This window comes from Mustelus asterias, chromosome 3 (assembly GCF_964213995.1).
Source record: "Mustelus asterias chromosome 3, sMusAst1.hap1.1, whole genome shotgun sequence".
In the NCBI taxonomy this organism is placed as follows: domain Eukaryota; kingdom Metazoa; phylum Chordata; class Chondrichthyes; order Carcharhiniformes; family Triakidae; genus Mustelus; species Mustelus asterias.
In genome coordinates, this window is record NC_135803.1 from 159,658,954 (window position 1) to 159,679,568 (window position 20,615).

The window sequence follows — 20,615 nt, forward strand, 5'->3', positions numbered from 1 at the left end:
TCTGCTCAGCGACTCTGCGCTGTCGTGTGTCGTGAAGGCCGCCTTGGAGAACGCTTACCTGAAGATCCAAGGCTGAATGCCCGTGACTGCTGAAGTGCTCCCCCACAGGAAGAGAACAGTTTTGCCTGGTGATTGTCGAGCGGTGTTCATTCATCCGTTGTCGTAGCGTCTGCATGGTTTCCCCAATGTACCATGCCTCGGGACATCCTTTCCTGCAGCGTATCCATACGCTGCAGGAAAGGATGTCCCGAGGCATGGTACATTGGGGAAACCATGCAGACGCTACGACAACGGATGAATGAACACCGCTCGACAATCACCAGGCAAAACTGTTCTCTTCCTGTGGGGGAGCACTTCAGCAGTCACGGGCATTCAGCCTTGGATCTTCAGGTAAGCGTTCTCCAAGGCGGCCTTCACGACACACGACAGCGCAGAGTCGCTGAGCAGAAACTGATAGCCAAGTTCCACACACATGAGGACGGCCTAAACCGGGATGTTGGATTTATGTCACATTATCAGTAACCCCCACAGCTTGCCTCCTGGGCTTGTAGAATCTCACTAGCTGTTCTGTCTGGAGACAATACACATCTCTTTAACCTGTGTTGAATGCTCCCTCCACCCACATTATCTGTACCTTTAAGACCTGGCTGGCTGTAGAGATTTGCACTCTAATTAGTATTCTGTAACTTGATTTCTGTGTCTGTGCACTGTTGGAGAACAGATATCCACTCCATCTGACGAAGGAGCTGTGCTCTGAAAGCTTATGGTATTTGCTACCAAATAAACCTGTTGTTTAACCTGGTGTTGTGAGACTTCTTACTGTGCTTACCCCAGTTCAACGCCGGCATCTCCACATCATTAAAATCCATTTGCCATTTTTCAGCCCATTTTTCTAGTTGGTCCAAATCCCTCTGCAAGCTTTGAAAACCTTCCTCACTGTCCACTACACCTCCAATCTTTGTATCATCAGCAAACTTGCTGGTCCAATTGACCACATTATCATCCAGATCATTGATATAGATGACAAACAACAATGGACCCAACACCGATCCCTGCGGCACACCACTAGTCACAGGCCTCCACTCAGAGAAGCAATCCTCCACAACCACTCTCTGGCTTCTTCCATTGAGCCAGTGTCTAATCCAATTTACTACCTCCCCATGTATACCCAGCGACTGAACCTTCCTAACTAACCTCCCATGAGGGACCTTGTCAAAGGCCTTGCTGAAATCCAGGTAGACAACATCCACCGCCTTCCCTTCATCCACTTTCCTGGTAACCTCCTTGAAAAACTCGAATAGGTTGGTCAAACATGACGTACCACGCACAAAGCCATGTTGACTCTCCCTAATAAGTCCCTGCCTATCCAAATATTTGTAGATCCTATCCATTATCACACCTTCCAATAACTTGCCCACCACCAACGTCAAACTTACTGGCCTATAATTTCCCGGATTTCTTTTGGAACCTTTTTTAAACAACGGAACAGCATGAGCCACCCTCCAATCTTCCGGCACCTCCCCCGTAAATACTGACATTTTAAATATGTCTGCCAGGGCCCCTGCAAGTTCAACACTAGCTTCCCTCAAGGTCCGTGGGAATACCCTGTCCGGTCCTGGGGATTTATCCACTCTGATTTGCCTCAAGACAGCGAGCACCTCCTCCCCGTTAATCTGTAAAGGTTCCATGACCTCCCTACCTGTTTGCCCTATTTCCGTTCACTCCATGTCCGTTTCCTCAGTAAATACGGATGCAAAAAAACCATTTAGTATCTCCCCCATCTCTTTTGGTTCCATACACAGTCTACCACTCTGATCTTCAAGAGGACCAATTATATCCCTCACTATCCTTTTGCTCCTAACATACCTATAGAAGCTCTTTGGATTTTCCTTCACTCTGTCTGCCAAAGCAACCTCATGTCTTCTTTTAGCCCTCCTGATTTCCCTCTTAAGTAGCTTTTGCACTTTTTATACTCCTCGAGCATCTGATCTGTTCCTTGCTGCCTGTACATTTCATACAACAATATCCAACAACAATTCTGTTTATTTGGTTCAGCAGGTAGGGTGGGGTCAAAGATAGAAAAGCAGAAAACAGTGACTCTGCAGGGTGGGTACAAGGCTGCTTTATGCCTGGAAGGAGGTGGGGAAAGCTGGGTGGAGTGGCTGACAGAAAGAGAGTGGGATCTCTTTGCGTCCCCTTTGTGGCGGGAAAATGTTGTAAAATCGGGCATAAAGCGGCTAGCGGGAATGGTGCCCATCACGATTTTATGACACCCAGATTTCTGGCGCGATCAGATTATCACCGGAAACGGGCGAGGCACTGATTAATTTATTTAAATGTGTTTCGCGAACCCGCCACTCAATCGTCCAGGCTCGCTTGCCTTTATGGCCTCGCCAGGAAAGGAAAACACCTGCTCCCCATGAATGGAGGAGAACAGTCGTGTTGGCTTCGCCAGTAGAACCGGAAAGGCCATCGAGGCCCCCCGGAGAGGCATAGTGCAAGTAGGGATGCCCCTTGAGCAGTGCCAAATTGGCAGTGCCACTCTGGCATCTGGGCACCATGGCACTGTCCACCGGGCAGTGTGATCGATGGGGGAGGGAGGGAGGCCACAGTCGGTCTGGGCGGCGGGCACTGCACCCTGCGCCCTCGCGATTGCAAGGGGAGGGGGCTGCCTGCAGTAGCAGGGGCCTGACAGCGTTCGTTCTGTCTGTCAGACCCCTGCTACTGCTAATGCACATGTGCAGCATCAGAGGCCTGCACATGGCAATACCTCCCACTGCAGGCTGGCTGGTGACTTAAGCCTCACCCACAGCCTCTCTGGCTAGAAACTGACTAGCCTATCTTTTCAGAGACAGAGTGCATAAGACTGGGCGAGAAAAAAACGGATCTGCAACTCTCCCATTTTCAGACTAGCTGGACGCTGAGAATAAAATCTCGTAAAATCCCACCCAGTGTGTTTTCAGCAAGTCAGAGTGCTTAAATCCAGGGATTTGCTAAGTGAAGGATGAAGTACTGTTCTGCAGTCGTCCAAGAGAGTGAGCCAGAGACAGCAAGTGAGAGCTGAAACCTAAAGGTATTAATTGTGTGAGAAGGTAGGTAATTGGTAAGTTTTAAAATATCCCCCCTTAAACTGGGGCAGTAGTTTAAACAGTTGCTGGAAAGTATTCTATTAATTTAATATGGGAACAGATAAGATAGAAGCAGGGAAGTTGTTTCCACTGGCAGGTGAAACTAGAACTAGGGGGCATAGCCTCAAAATAAGGGGAAGCAGATTTAGGACTATGTTGAGGAATAACTTCTTCACACAAAGGGTTGTGAATCTGTGGAATTCCCTGCCCAGTGAAGCAGTTGAGGCTACCTCATTGAATGTTTTTAAGGCAAGGATAAATTTTTGAACAGTAAAGGAATTAAGGGTTATGGTGAGCAGGCGGGTAAGTGGAGCTGAGTCCACAAAAAGATCAGCCATGATCTTATTGAATGGCGGAGCAGGCTCAAGGGGCCAGATGGCCTACTCCTGCTCCTAGTTCTTATGTTCTTAATTTATAGCATAAATTAATTTCCATAACATACTACAGTGATGGATGGGTTGCACCTGAACTGAAGGGGGAACAATATCCTGCACGGGAGTTTTGCTAGTATTGTTTGGGAGGGTTTAAACTGGTCTGGCAAGGGGGTGGGAATCGGAACAGCAGGTCAGTAAGCACAAAGACCGGGGAAAGAACTTGAGACTAAGGCAAATATAGCTAAGAGGAAGAGCAGTCGGGGAGAGGTTGCTGAGCTCAAGAGGACTGGAGGCTTGGACTATATTTACTTCAATGCAAGAAGTATAACAGGTAAAACGAATGAATGTAGAGCTTGGAGTATGCATGGAATTATGATGTTGTTGCTATCACAGACGTGGTTAAAGGAGGGACAGGATTGACAGCTTAACATTCTGGGATATCGCTGTTTTAGACGAGACAGAAGAGGACGTTTTGTGAAGGGGAGGTCATGTCTCACTAACTTGATCGGGTTTTGAGAGGAAGTGATGAAGATGAATGATGAGGGTAGGGCAGTGGATGTTGTCTACATGGACTTCAGTAAGGCTTTTGACAAGGTCCTTCATGGCAGACTGGTGCAGAAGGTGAAGTCGCATGGGATCAGAGGTGAGCTGGCAAGGTGGATACAAAACTGGCTCTGTCAAAGAAGTAAGAAGTCTCACAACACCAGGTTAAAGTCCAACAGGTTTATTTGGTAGCAAATGCCACTAGCTTTCGGAGTGCTGCTCCTTTGTCAGGTGAGTGGGAGATCTGTTCACAAACAGGGCATATAAAGACACAAACTCAATTTACAGAATAATAATTGGAATGCAAGTCTTTACAGCTAATCAAGTCTTAAAGGTACAGACAATGTGAGTGGAGAGAGCATTAAGCAGAGGTTAAAGAGATGTGTATTGTCTCCAGACAGGACAGTTAGTGAGATTTTGCAAGTCCAGGCAAGTCGTGGGGGTTATGATGCGATTAGGCGAGATTTAGCTGGCATAGGTTGGGGAAGGAAACTGCAGGGGATGGGCACAATTGTAATGTGGAACTTGTTCAAGGAACAGCTCCTCCTTGATAAATATGTACCTGTCAGGCAGGGAGGAAGCAGACGTGTGAGGGAACCGTGGTTGACTAAGGAGGTTGAATCTCTTGTGAAGAGGAAGAAGGAGACTTATGTTAAGATGAGACGTGAAGGCTCAGTTAGGACGCTTGAGAGTTACAAGTTAGCCAGGAAGGACCTAAAGAAAGAGTTAAGAAGAGCCAGGAGGGGACATGAGAAGTCTTTGGTGGGTAGGATCAAGGAAAACCCTAAAGCTTTCTATAGGTATGTCAGGAGTAAAAGAATGACTAGGGTAAGATTAGGGACAGTCAAGGACAGGAATAGGAAGTTGTGCGTGGAGTCTGAAGAGATAGGAGAGGCACTAAATGAATATTTTTCGTCGGTATTCACACTGGAGAGGGACAGTGTTGTCGAGGGGAGTACTGAGATGCAGGCTGTTGGACTGGACGGGATTGATGTTCATAAGGAGGGGGTGTTAGCAATTCTGGAAAGGGTAAAAATAGATAAGTCCCCTGGGCCAGATGGGATTTATCCTAGGATTCTCTGGGAGGCTAGAGAGGAGATTGCACTTTGGCTTTGATCTTTGTGTCGTCATTGTCTACAGGAACAGTGCCAGAAGACTGGAGGATAGCAAATGTTGTCCCCTTGTTCAAGAAGGGGAGTAGGGACAACCCTGGTAATTATAGACCGGTGAGCCTTACTTCTGTTGTGGGCAAAGTATTGGAAAGGATTATAAGAGATAGGATTTATAATCACCTAGAAAGGAATAATTTGATTAGGGATCGTCAGCACGGTTTTGTGAAGGGTAGGTCGTGCCTCACAAACCTTATTGAGTTCTTTGAGAAGGTGACCAAAGAGGTGGATGAGGGTAAAACGGTTGATGTGGTGTACATGGATTTCAGCAAAGCATTTGATAAGGTTCCCCATGGTAAGCTTTTGCAGAAAATATGGACACATGGGATTGAGGGTGATTTAGTGGTTTGGATCAGGAATTGGCTAGCTGTAAGAAAACAAAGGGTGGTGGTTGATGGGAAATATTCATCCTGGAGTTCAGTTACTCGTGGTGTACCGCAAGGATCTGTTTTGGGGCCACTGCTGTTTGTCATTTTTATTAATGACCTGGATGAGGGCGTGGAAGGATGGATTAGTAAATTTGCGGATGACACTAAAGTCGGTGGAGTTGTAGACAGTGCAGAGGGAAGTGGCAGGTTACAAAGAGACATAGATAAGCTGCAGAGCTGGGCTGAGAGGTGGCAAATGGAGTTTAATGCGGAAAAGTGTGAGGTGATTCACTTTGGAAGGAGTAACAGGAATACAGAGTACTGGGCTAATGGTAAGATACTTGGTAGTCTGGATGAACAGAGGGATCTGGGTGTCCATGTGCATAGATCCCTGAAAGTTGGCACCCAGGTTGATGGGGTTGTTAAGAAGGCATACGGTGTGTTAGCTTTTATTGGTAGAGGGATTGAGTTTCGGAGCCAGGAGGTCATGCTGCAACTGTACAAAACTCTGGTCCGGCCGCATTTGGAGTATTGCGTACAGTTCTGGTCGCCGTATTATAGGAAAGATGTGGAAGTGTTGGAAAGGGTGCAGAGGAGATTTACCAGGATGTTGCTTGGTATGGTGGGAAAATTGTATGAGGAAAGGCTGAGGGGCTTGAGGTTGTTTTCGTTAGAGAGAAGAAGGTTAAGAGGTGACTTAATAGAGGCATACAAGATGATCAGAGGATTAGATAGGGCGGATAGTGAGAGCCTTTTTCCTCGGATGGTGATGGCTAGCACGAGGGGACATAGCTTTAAATTGAGGGGTGATAGATATAGGACAGATGTTAGAGGTAGGTTCTTTACTCAGAGAGTAGTAAGGGCGTGGAATGCCCTGCCTGCAGCAGTAGTGGACTCGTCAACATTAAGAGCATTCAAATCGTTATTAGATAAACATATGGATGATATTGGAATAGTGTAGATTAGAGGGGCTTTAGATTGGTTCCACTGGTCGGCGCAACATCGATGGCCGAAGGGCCTGTACTGCGCTGTAATGTTCTATGTCCTATAGTTCTCATCTCTCCCACAAGCAGAAATATTTCTCCAAACTGAGGTGTCAATTATCAGAAGCATAGATTTAACGTATAAGATTATAGGGGACATGAGATAAGACCTTTTCACCCAGAGGGTAGCGAGCTTTTAGAATTCACTGCCCAAGTTGGTGGTTGAAGCTGAAATGTTAAAATTCTTGAAAAGGTATGTGGATTTGTATGTGAAGTGCTGTAACCTGCAAGGCTATGGACCAGGTGCTAGAAAGTGGGATTAAAATAAGTGGCTAGTCACATTTGTGTCCAAGAAAATTTTCTGCACTAGAATGTTTCCAGTCTAACTAGGAAGGGGTCACTGCTGGACCTGGTTCTTGGGAATGAGTTGGGCCAACTGGACAAAATAGCAATAGGGCAACATTTATCATTATATCACAATGCTTAGGCTGGCTATGGACAAGAACAACAATCCAGAGTCAGAATACTTAACTGGGGGAAAGCCAATTTAAATGGGGTAAGAACAGATCAACAGGAATGATTGTTTTAACAACCTATCATAGAGTCACAGAGGTTTAACAGCATGGAAAGAGGCCCTTCTACTCAACTTGTCCATACCGCCTTCTTTTTTTAAACCACTAAGCTAATCCCAATTGCCCACATCTGGCCCACATCCCTCTATACCCATCTTACCCATGTAACTGTCTAAGTGCTTTTTAAAAGACAAAATTGATGAGGGTGGCTGTAGCGGGTTGTTTTTCAAACTGGAGGCCTCTGACCAGCGATGTGCCTCAGGGATCAGTGCTGGGTCCACTGTTATTTGTCATTTATATTAATGATTTGGATGAGAGGTCCCTGAGGCACACCGCTGGTCACAGGCCTCCAGTTTGAAAAACAACCCTCTTCTGTCATCCAGCCAATTTTGTATCCATTTGGCTTCCTCACCCTGGATCCTGTGAGATTTCACCTTATGCAACAACCTACCATGCAGTACCTTGTCAAAGACCTTGCTAAAGTCCATGTACACAATTAACTGCACTGCCCTCATCTACCCCTTCAAAAAACTCAATCAAATTTGAGAGACATGATTTTCCATCAATACTTACCATATCTTCCACGGTCGTCTCTCATACTGCGGCTCACGGAAACGTTTCACTGCAAGAAACAAAGCAATGTATCAATTTCAAACGTATTCTAAATTCCTCTATTTAATTCAACAAAAGCTGATTGTTTTGCAGGTATAAATGTAATCTCACTTACATAGGACTCGAGGAAATTTGGTACACAGGTCATTCAGCCCAAGATGGCATGTATGCTCTACTTGATCCCCCTCTCATCCTTGCTCTTTTAAATATGCCATTGTAACCTTCTATTGCCTTTTCCCTCATTCGTTCATCTAACTTGTGTGATTTCAAAAAGAAATTAGATATAGCTTTTGGGGCTAAAGGGATCAAGGGGTATGGGGGTAGGCGGGATCAGGATATTGAATTTGATGATCAGCCATGATCCAAATGAATGGCGGAGCAGACTCATAGGGCCGAATGGCCTACTCCTGCTTCTGGCTTCTATGTTTTTATGTTTCTTAACTACATTAAACTATTCACTTTCTATGGTAGCAAGTTACATATTTTTCTCATTCTCCGGGCAAGGAAGTTTTTTGATTTCTTGGTGACGCTTATATATTCTTTTGTTCTGCTCTTCCTCACAAGAGAAAACAGTTTATTTATATCCACTCTATCAAAACCTTCCATCATTTTAAATATCCGCACTAGGTTAACCCTCAGCCTTTTACAAGAAAAAAAAACCTAATCTGTTGATTTTTAAAAAATATACATAACCACGCTTTTTTTGTATCACCACTCTATTGCCTGCCCACACTTGGGCAAATCATGCCACAAGGCTGTATTCCTGCTCCCGGCTTACAAGTGGGAGAATCCGATAAAGAAAGTTGTGCAATGTTAGTCTGAGGAATCAGATGATCTCCTATGGAACTGCTTCAAGTCAGTGGACTGGTCAATATTTAAGAATTCAGTGACCAACCTGAATGTGTATGCCACTACAGTAACATACTTCATTAAGTGCATAGAAGACCATGTGCCAAAGAAGCAAATCTATGCATTTCCCAACTGGAAACCATGAATATACGGGACATCCACTGCTCACTGAAGTCCAGGTCTGAGGCGTTCAACTTGGGTGACCCTGACCTATACAAGAAATCCAGATACAAACTACGGAGAACCAAAGATGCCAAGAGACAGTACCGGACCAAGCTAGAGTCCCTGGCAAGCCACAAGAACCACTGATTATGGCAGGGTCTACATGACGTAACAGGCTACAAGATGAAGGTGTGTAGAATCGCTGGCAACAACGCAGCCCTCCCTGATGAGCTCAATGCATTCATTGCTTGTTTTGAGCAAGAGGTCAGCGAGAGGACATCATCCACCCCGGATGCCTTGGCCATACTGCTATCCAAGGTCACCATTGCCGATGTCAGATCAGCCTTCTTAAAGTTAACCCATGGAAAGTGACTATCCCAGGTGGGGTACCTGGACGAGCACTCAGATCCTGTGCAGACCAGCTGGCAGGGTATCCGTAGACATTTTTAATCTCTCCTTACACCGATCTGAGGTCCCTACCTGCTTCAAGATGACAACCATCATCCCTGTACCAAAGAAAAGCCACGCAGCGTGCCTTAATGCCTACCGCCTAATGGCTCTGACATCCATCATTATGAAGTACTTCAAAAGGTTAGTCATGACACATCAACTCCGGTATCCCAGATTGCCAGGATCCATTACAGTTCACCTATCGCCACAACTGACACCATCTCCCTGGCCCTACATTCAAGCCTGGAACACCTGGATAACAAGGATACTTATGTCAGACTTCTATTTATTGACTATGGCTCAGCCTTCAACACCATAATCCCATCAAAACCCAATTCCAAACTCCATGACCGAGGGCTCGGCTCCTCCCTATCAACTGGATCCTAGACTTCCTAACCCAGAGACCGCAATCAGTAAGGTGGTACAGTGATTAGCACTGCTGCCTCATAGCGCCAAGGATCTGGGCTCAATTCCCGGCTTGGGTCACTGTCTGTGAAGAGTTTGCACGTTCTCCCAATGTCCTCCTGGTCCGGTTTCCTCCCACCGTCCGAACGACATGCTGGTTAGGTGCATTGGCCATGCTAAAGTCTCCCTCAGTGTGCCCGAACAGGCGCCAGAGTGTGGCAACTAGGGGATTTTCACAGTAACTTCATTGCAATGTTAATGTAAGCCTACTTGTGACACTAATAAAATAAACTTTTATTATTACTATTTTAGTAAGAAAAGGCAATGACACCTCCTCCACGACTATCCGCAACACCGGTGCCCCGCAAGGCTGTGTCCTCAGCCTTTGACTATACTCTTTATACACTTATGACTGTAGCCAAATTTCGGTTCAACTCCATTTTCAAGTTTGCTGATGACACCATCGCGCTGGGTTGGATCTCAAACAATGACGAGATGGAGTACAGGAAACAGACAGAGAATCTGGTGAAATGGTGCGACAACAATGTCATTAAAACAAAGGAGATAGTTATTGACTTTCAGAAGCGTAGTGGAGACATGCCCCAGTTTTTTCCCCGACGCAAGATTTGTGTACAAATACTCCATGTCTTACTGTTCTTCAACCCCTCATTAAAATGTATCCTTTGGTTTATATTGCCTGCCCTAATTTTTGCTACTTTCCTACTTTTGAAGCTCAGGAGAAGCGGAAAATGCACACAGGCTTGTTTTAAGATTCATTCTCAGTTTATAAATATCACTGCTCCATTTCTCCGAGCAAAATGAATGCCTTCACAATTCTTTGCATTAAATTTTATCTATGTGTCTACCAATTTTACCAATCCAAGTCCCCTGAAGACTATTGTCAGCTTCATTGTTTACCACAGTGTGCTCTGCTAGGCCCAGTTGGTCTTCACAAGCTGCTCTTGGCTATAGTGGTATGGAGCAGCCCTTGGTCAAGACTGATTTGCAGCAAATCATCTCCAGTTGGTTTCATTTAAATCATGCTAGTTATAAAGTCAAATAACCATTCGTTTTGCTGTTGTTTGCTGCAACAAAGACGTAATGTCATTTCCAAGCTGCAAATAAGCAAGTTCGGGCAGCATGGTGGCACAGTGGTTAGTACTGCTGTCTCACAGCGCCAGGGACTCTGGCTCAATTCCCAGCTTCGGTCACTGTCTGAACGGAGTCTGCACGTTCTCCCTGTGTCTGCTTGGGTTTCCTCCCACAGTCTAAAGATATGCTGGTTAGGTGCGTTGGCCATGCTAAATTCTCCCTCAGTGTACCTGAACAGGTACCGGATTGTGGCGACTAGGGGATTTTTACAGCAACTTCTTTGCAGTGTTAATGTAAGCCTACTTGTGATGCTAATAAATAAGTTCCTTTGTGTGGTAGTCCTGGTGTACATCATTCCCTTAATAAAAACTTTCTAAAAGTACATGATATCTCAGAGGAGGTTCACCATTCTGATTCCAGAGATGAAGAGAGATTGAGCAGAGTAGGCCGATACTCTCCAGAGTTTAGAAGAATTGACAGTGATCTAATTGAGGCACATAAGATGTTAAAAGGGGATTGACAGGGTAGATGTAGAAAAGATGTTTCCTCATGTAGGCCAATCCAGCATGAGAGTTCATAATTTTTGGATAAAGGGAAGCAGATTTAAAACAGAGCTGAGGAGAAATTACTTCCCAAGGATTGTGAATCTGTGGAATGCTCTACCCCAGGGTGTGGTGGATATGGGGACATTGAGTAAATTTGAGAAAATAAGACAGATTATGAATTAGTAAAAGAATAAAAGTGAATGATGAGAGATTGCAGAGCTCTGAAGGTGCAAGGGAATCTGGATGTCTTTATGCATGAATTGCAAAAGACCAGTATGCAGGTGTGTCGAAAAGCGAACAGAATGCTATCATAGCAGAATACCTTCGGTCTGTCTGCAAGCAGGACCCAGACCTTCCTGTCATTTGCCATTTCAACACACCATCTTGCTCTCTTGTGTGCATATCTGTCCTTGGTCTGTCACAATGTTCCAGTGAAGCCCAACGCAAATTGGAGAAACAGCACCTCCTTCCGATTGGGCACTTTACAGCCTTCTGGACTTAACATTGAGTTCAACAACTTCAGAGCACGAACAGTTTCTTCCACCTCCACTCAATTAATTTTATTTAATTTTTTATCTTATCAATTTTTATGATTTTATATTCTTATTACAGTGGAGCCCCGTTGTAACGCGATGGTTGGGGTCCATAAAATGTTATCGCAAATGTTATCGGGGTCACGCTAAATCACGAAACCGGAAAGAGCAAAAAAAAAGGGTCCAATGATTCATCGCGTCATATCCGATTTCGCGCTAAATCGGGGCGCGTTACAACGGGGTTCCACTGTATTTTTCATTTTAATTTCTCCCACTGTTTCATTTGTCCACTTCTAAAATCTTGCTTTCCATCTTGTTCCCCACCCCCCCACCCCCATTTGTGATTCTGCACCTTTGTTCTGCCATTAACATATTCTGATCTCTTAATGGACATGATGTGGAGATGCTGGCGTTGGACTGGGGTAAACACAGTAAGAAGTCTCACAACACCAGGTTAAAGTCCAACAAAGAACAAAGAACAAAGAACAATACAGCACAGGAACAGGCCCTTCGGCCCTCCAAGCCTGCGCCGCTCATGTGCCAACGAGACCATTCTTTTGTATCCCTCTATTCCCAGTCTGTTCATGTGGATATCTAGGTAAGTCTTAAACGATCCCAGTGTGTCCGCCTCAATCACCTTGCTTGGCAGTGCATTCCAGGCCCCTACCACCCTCTGTGTAAAATACGTCCCCCTGACATCTGTGTTGAACCTTGCCCCATAGAACCATAGAAAATTACAGCTCAGAAACAGGCCTTTTGGCCCTTCTTGTCTGTGCCGAACCATTTTATGCCTAGTCCCACTGACCTGCACTTGGACCATATTCCTCCACACCCCTCTCATCCATGAACCCGTCCAAGTTTTTCTTAAATGTTAAAAGTGACCCCGCATCCACCACCCTATCCGGCAGCTCATTCCACACTCCCACCACTCTCTGCGTGAAGAAGTCCCCCCCTAATATTCCCTTTAAACTTTTCTCCTTTCACCCTTAACCCATGCCCTCTGGTTTTTTTCTCCCCTAGCCGATTTATAAAGGCCAGTGTACCAAAGGCACTCTTTACGACCCTATCCACCTGTGACGTCACTTTTAGGGAACTCTGAACCTGTATTCCCAGATCCCTCTGTTCAACTGCACTCTTCAGAGTCCTACCATTTACCCTGTACGTTCTTCTTTGGTTTGTCCTTCCAAAGTGCAATATCTCACACTTGTCTGCGTTAAATTCCATTTGCCATTTTTCAGCCCATTTTTCTAGTTGGTCCAAATCCCTCTGCAAGCTTTGAAAACCTTCCTCACTGTCCACGACACCTCCAATCTTTGTATCATCAGCAAACTTGCTGATCCAATTGACCACATTATCATCCAGATCATTGATATAGATGACAAACAACAATGGACCCAACACCGATCCCTGCGGCACACCACTAGTCACAGGCTTCCACTCAGAGAAGCAATCCTCCACAACCACTCTCTGGCTTCTTCCATTGAGCCAGTGTCTTATCCAATTTACTACCTCCCCATGTATACCCAGCGACTGAACCTTCCTAACTAACCTCCCATGAGGGACCTTGTCAAAGGCCTTGCTGAAATCCAGGTAGACAACATCCACCGCCTTCCCTTCATCCACTTTCCTGGTAACCTCCTCGAAAAACTCTAATAGATTGGTCAAACATGACCTACCACGCACAAAGCCATGTTGACTCTCCCTAATAAGTCCCTGTCTATCCAAATATTTGTAGATCCTATCCCTTATCACACCTTCCAATAACTTGCCCACCACCGACGTCAAACTTACTGGCCGATAATTTCCCGGATTTCTTTTGGAACCTTTTTTAAACAACGGAACAACATGAGCCACCCTCCAATCATCCGGCACCTCCCCCGTGAATACTGACATTTTAAATATGTCTGCCAGGGCCCCTGCAAGTTCAACACTAGCTTCCCTCAAGGTCCGTGGGAATATCCTGTCCGGTCCTGGGGATTTATCCACTCTGATTTGCCTCAAGACAGCAAGCACCTCCTCCCCTTTAATCTGTAACGGTTCCATGGCCTCCCTACCAGTTTGCCCTATTTCCGTAGACTCCATGCCCGTTTCCTCAGTAAATACGGATGCAAAAAACCCATTTAGTATCTCCCCCATCTCTTTTGGTTCCATACACAGTCTACCACTCTGGTCTTCAAGAGGACCAATTTTATCCCTCACTATCCTTTTGCTCCTAACATACCTATAGAAGCTCTTTGGATTTTCCTTCACTCTGTCTGCCAAAGCAACCTCATGTCTTCTTTTAGCCCTCCTGATTTCCCTCTTAAGTAGCTTCTTGCACTTTTTATACTCCTCGAGCATCTGATCTGTTCCTTGCTGCCTGTACATTTCATACAACTCTCTCTTCCTCTTAATCAGTGTTACACTCTCCCTCGAGAACCAAGGTTCCTTATTCCGATTTACTTTGCCTTTAATCCTGACAGGAACATACAAACTCTGCACTCTCAAAATTCCTCCTTTGAAGGCCTCCCACTTTCCACTTACATCCTTACCAGAGAACAGCCTGTGCCAATCCACACTTCCCAGATCCCTTCTCATTTCATCAAATTTGGCCTTTTTCCAGTTCAGAACTTCAACCCGAGGACCAGATCTATCCTTATCCACGATCAGGTTGAAACTAATGGCATTATGATCACTGGATCCAAAGTGTTCCCTCACACTCACATCCATCACCTGCCCTAACTCATTTCCCAATAGGAGATCCAATATCGCATCCTCTCTAGTTGGCACCTCTATATACTGATGTAGAAAATTCTCCTGAACACATTTTACAAACTCTACCCCGTCTAAACCTTTAACAGTATGCGAGTCCCAATCTATATGTGGAAAATTAAAATCCCCTACTATCACAACTTTGTGTTTCTTGCAGTTGTCAGCTATCTCTCCGCTGATTTGCTCCTCCAGTTCTCGCTGACTATTGGGTGGTCTATAATACAAGCCCATTAATGTGGTCATACCTTTCCTGTTTCTCAGCTCCACCCATAGGGCCTCTGTAGACAAGCTCCCTAATCTATCCTGCCCGAGTACCGCTGTAACATTTTCCCTGACCAACAATGCCACCCCCCCACCTTTTATCCCTCTGCCTCTATCCCGCCTGAAACATTGGAACCCTGGAACATTGAGCTGCCAGTCCTGCCCCTCCTGTAGCCAAGTTTCACTAATGGCTATAATGTCATATTTCCACGTGTCTATCCACGCCTTCAGCTCATCTGCCTTCCCCACAATACTCCTGGCATTGAAATAGACACACCTCAAAAAATTATTTCCACCACACTCTAGCCTTCCATTTGTGATTTTGCTTGAACTAACCTGTCTTTTTACCCCTGCTCCACTATCTGCTCTGGCACTCTGGTTCCCACCCCCCTGCAAATCTAGTTTAAACGCTCCCCAATAACACTAGCAAATCTTCCTGCAAGTATATTGGTCCCCTTGTAGTTTAGGTGTAACCCGTCTCTCTTGTACAGGTCCCACCTGCCCCAGAAGAGGTCCCAATGATCCAAGAATTGGAAACCCTGCCCCCTGCACCAGTTCCTCAGCCACGTGTTTATCCGCCCAAGCATCCTACTCCTGCCCTCACTGGCATGTGGCTCACCTTGAACCCGTGACCCCTTGTGTTCGTCACCTCCGACCTGGGAAAAAACTTCCCACTGTTCACCCTATCTATGCCCTTCATAATTTTATACACCTCTATTAGGTCGCCCCTCATCCTCCGTCTTTCCAGGGAGAACAACCCCAGTTTACCCAATCTCTCCTCATAGCTAAGACCCTCCATACCAGGCAACATCCTGGTAAACCTTTTCTGTACTCTCTCCAAAGCCTCCACGCCCTTCTGGTAGTGTGGCGACCAGAACTGGACGCTGCATTCCAAATGTGGCCTAACCAACATTCTATACAGCTGCAACATCATATGCCAACTTTCATATTCTATGCCCCGTCCAATAAATGCAAGCATGAAGGAAATTAGGAGAGGCAGAAGGGGTCACGAGAAGGCCCTGGCAAGTAGAATTAAGGAAAACCCTAAGGCATTCTATAAATATGTGAAGAGTAAAAGAATGAGACGTGAAGGAATAGGGCCTATAAAAGGTGAAGGCGGGAAAATCTGTATGGAACCAGTAGAAATGGCAGAGGTGCTTAATGAGTATTTTGCCTCGGTTTTCACAGAGGAGAAGGACATGGGTGAATGTACTGTGGGCTTGCGGTGGACTGGAAAGATTGAGTATGTGGACTTTAACAAAGAGGTTGTGCTGGAATCTTTGAATGACATCAAGATAGATAAGTCGCCGGGTCCGGATGGGATGTACCCCAGGTTACTGTGGGAGGCGAGGGAAGAGATTGCAGAGCCTCTGGCGATGATCTTTACATCGTCGATGGAGACGGGAGAGGTGCCAGAGGATTGGAGGATTGCGGATGTGGTTCCTATTTTCAAGAAGGGGAATAGGGATAGCCCAGGTAATTACCAACCAGTGAGTCTAACCTCAGTGGTTGGTAAACTGATGAAGAAGATCCTGAGGGACAGGATATATGAGCATTTAGAGAGGTTTAGTATGCTCAAGAATACTCAGCATGGCTTTGTCAAGGGCAGATTGTGCCTTACGAGCCTGGTGGAGTTCTTCGAAAATGTGACTAAACACATTGACGAAGGGAAGGCGGTAGATGTGGTTTATATGGATTTTAGCAAGGCGTTTGATAAGGTCCCCCATGCAAGGCTTCTAGAAAAAGTGAGAGGGCATGGGATCCAAGGGGCTGCTGCCCGGTGGATCCAGAACTGGCTTGCCCAAAGGAGGCAGAGAGTGGGTATAGATGGGTCTTTTTCTAAATGGAGGTCAGTCACCAGTGGTGTGCCCCAGGGATCTGTTCTGGGACCCTTGCTGTTTGTCATTTTCATAAATGACCTGGATGAGGAAGCGGAGGGATGGGTTGGTAAGTTTGCCGACGACACGAAGGTTGGTGGGGTTGTGGATGGTCTGGAGGGATGTCAGAAGTTACAGAGGGACATTGATAGGATGCAAGGCTGGGCAGACAAGTGGCAGATGGACTTCAACCCAGATAAGTGCGTCATAGTCCATTTTGGTAGGTCAAATGGGATGAAGGAGTACAATATAAAGGGAAAGACTCTTAGTACTGTGGAGGATCAGAAGGACCTTGGGGTCCGGGTCCATAGGACTCTAAAATCGGCCCCGCAGGTGGAGGAAGTGGTTAAGAAGGCGTATGGTGTGCTGGCCTTTATCAATCGAGGGATTGAGTTTAGGAGTCCGGGGTTAATGATGCAGCTATATAAGACCCTCGTCAGACCCCACTTGGAGTACTGTGCTCAGTTCTGGTCGCTTCACTATAGGAAGGATGTGGAAAAGATTGAAAGGGTGCAGAGGAGATTTACAAGGATGTTGCCTGGATTGAGCAGCATGCCTTATGAGGATAGGCTGAGGGAGCTCGGTCTTTTCTCCTTGGAGAGACGAAGGATGACAGGAGACCTAATAGAGGTGTATAAGATGTTGAGAGGCATGGATCGGGTGGACTCTCAGAGGCTTTTTCCCAGGGTGGAAATGGCTGCTACGAGAGGACACAGGTTTAAGGTGCTGGGAGGTAGGTACAGGGGAGATGTTAGGGGTAAGTTTTTCACACAGAGAGTGAACAAAGAACAAAGAACAATACAGCACAGGAACAGGCCCTTCGGCCCTCCAAGCCCGCGCCGCTCCCCGGTCCAGGATTGAATCCTGAATCCAGGATCCCCGCCCAATTTTCCAGCCTATCTACATACCAATATCCTATCCACCGAGCTGTCCCTCACAGCTATGATGCTTTGTTCATTACACCCATTAACTTACCCCCACCCCCCCATTCCAGACCATGTGATCTCCAGGGAGAGGCGAAAACCCAGAGTGAAAAACCCCAGGGCCAATATGGGGAAAAAAAAAAAAAATCTGGGAAATTCCTCTCCGACCCCCTGAGGCGATCGAAACGAGTCCAGGAGATCACAATGGCCCCGATCGGAAAATGCTTCCCAACCCTAGTCATTTCCACTTCCACGAACACCATATGAATTCCCTGCCCCCGAGACAGGTTCCCAACTATCCGCAGTCTCACTCTGTACTGGCACCAGCAAGATGATCGTAGAATGAAGCCTTGAAACGAGAAACCAGGAACAATTAGCCCGCGCCGCTCCCTGGTCCAAACTAGACCACTCTTTTGTATCCCTCCATTCCCACTCCGTTCATATAGCTGTCTAGATAAGTCTTAAACGTTCCCAGTGTGTCCGCCTCCACCACCTTGCCCGGCAACACATTCCAGGCCCCCACGACCCTCTGTGTGAAATATGTCCTTCTGATATCTGTGTTAAACCTCCCCCCCTTCACCTTGAACCTATGACCCCTCGTGAACGTCACCACCGACCCGGGGAAAAGCTTCCCACCGTTCACCCTATCTATGCCTTTCATAATTTTATACACCTCTATTAAGTCTCCCCTCATCCTCCGTCTTTCCAAGGAGAACAACCCCAGTTTCCCCAATCTCTCCTCATAACCAAGCCCCTCCATACCAGGCAACATCCTGGTAAACCTCCTCTGTACTCTCTCCAAAGCCTCCACGTCCTTCTGGTAGTGTGGCGACCAGAACTGGACGCAGTATTCCAAATGCGGCCGAATGGTGGGCGAGTGGTGGGCGAGTGGAATCGGCTGCCGTCGGTGGTGGTGGAGGCGAACTCAATAAGGTCTTTTAAGAGACTCCTGGATGAGTACATGGAGCGTAATAGGATGGAGGGTTATAGGTAGGTCTAGAAGGTAGGGATGTGTTCGGCACAACTTGTGGGCCGAAGGGCCTGTTTGTGCTGCAGTTTTTCTATGTTGCTATGGTTTACCAGACTTAGTGTTGTCTTGCGAGACAAGATTGGACAAGCTAGGCTTGTACTCAATGGAATTTATAAGAGTTAAGAAGCGACCTTTTGAAGAAGCGACAGATACAAGATCCTGAGAGCAAAAGAGAAAATGCTGGAAAATCTCAGCAGGTCTGGCAGCAGTAAGGAGAGAAAAGAGCTGATGTTTCAAGTCCAGATGACCCTTTGTCAAAGCTCCAGCATCCGCAGTAATTTGCTTTTATCCGAGATCATGAGGGACTTGACAGGATGGATGTGCAGAGGATATTTCCTCTCATGGGTGAATCTAGAACAAGGGGTCACTATTTAAAAATAAGGAGTCGTTCATTTAGAAGAGATAAGGCAAAATTGTTTTTCTGTGGGTCGTGAGTCTTTGGAATTCTTCCTGAAGTGATGGGAGCAGTGCCTTTGAATATTTGAAGTCGGGGTGGATAAATGTTTGCCAAGTGGGTAGGTAGGATGCAGATTTGAGGTTACTATCAGATCAGCAATGATCCAATTAAATGGCAGAGCAGGCTTGAGGGTTCAAATGGCCTACTTCAGTTCCTTGTTCAGAAATTATTCCAACAACTCCTGGTTGGAGAGTGTGCATACATGCATGCAGCATTGAATTCCAAAGATAGAATGCAGTTCATGGGTAAACATCCAACGCTTTTGAGTTTCAACAATTAGACTAAATTAAACAAAATGAGGGATAAAATAAAAGGGGCAACCCCTTAAAGGAGAACTGCCCGAAACAAAAATTGAAACTGAAAGCGTTAAACCAAAATGTGATTAAGAGAGTCAATAAGGCACCCTAGTTTTTGCGGTGCCCAATGGACACAGGTCTCAATGGTGTCTATGGACACCGCATGGCCCCTCTCTAGGGACATCCGGCAGCAAATGGAGCCATAGTAGAGAGGCAGACAGTCAGGTCGGACGACTATGTCGATCGCCTGCTGCCAGGTCCTCTTAATGGCAAGTTTCGCCAGGCCCAGGAGCAGGTTCATGAGGAGGTCCTCCTCCTTCCCCATCCATCACCGCACTGGGTACCTGTAGATCAGCAGCGTGGGGCTGACACACAGGAGAACAAAGTCACCAGCACTAAAAGGCGAGGCAGCCACAAGTTCATGGTGACCATCAAGAACGCACAGACTGCAGTTAGGGCCAAAGTAATCAGCAGCTCTGAAAGTCGCGTCACTCAAATGGATTCCACAAGAACTGAAAGGCTGGGGAAGAAGCTGAAGTAGTGAGATTTCACAAAGGGCACACACAATACTTGATTTTTCTAAGTATAAAAGGTACCGCGCTTTAGTCATGAAAAAAATACCAATTTTAGCATCGACTGAAACACCGTTTCAGGTGATTCCAAAATACCTCTTCACTAAGGATTAAACATAGAACAGTACAGCACAGATTAAGTGAGAATTCAACACAAGAATCCTACTGAGAAGCAATGGGTGACAGGAGACAGGATTTTAATTGGCTCAACAGCTCTATTGCAATATATTAAGGACCGCAGTTTTTACGTGGGAGGAGTTTGAAGTCGCCCTCTTTTAAAGTTGTGCCAAAACTGATACAAATATTTTGGACGGCCTGCATAGGCACGAGCTTCAAAGTCTGCTATCATAACAAACCAGTATCACTATGATTTTTCTTTTGCTATTTGATAGGGTGCAATACATCCAATAGCAGTCACTAATTCAATGAACTCTCGGGGGACTCGGGTCGAGTCGATTTGCTTACAACAGAGTTGCTATCATTAATAGGCTTTCGAGGTATTGGGATACTTCAGCACTGAAGCAAAACTATTCAAGACATGCTGCTTTCAGGAAGCTATTCTATGCAGACATCAGATCGGCCTTCTTGAAAGTCATCGTGGAAAGCGACTGGCCCACATGGGGAACGCAGTTGAGCACTCAGATCCTGTGCGGACCAGCTGGC

The 20,615-nt window shown here is 46.0% G+C and overlaps 1 protein-coding gene across 1 annotated transcript in view; it reads right to left on the reverse strand.

The window, feature by feature from the left end:
- Positions 1-20,615, reverse strand: part of stimate (STIM activating enhance) — a 215,133-nt gene that overhangs the window by 124,343 nt on the left and 70,175 nt on the right. Inside the window, exon 2 of the mRNA XM_078210079.1 lies at positions 7,711-7,759. Within this exon, the coding sequence (XP_078066205.1) occupies positions 7,711-7,759 (49 nt within the window). The remainder of the gene's footprint in view (positions 1-7,710; positions 7,760-20,615) is intronic.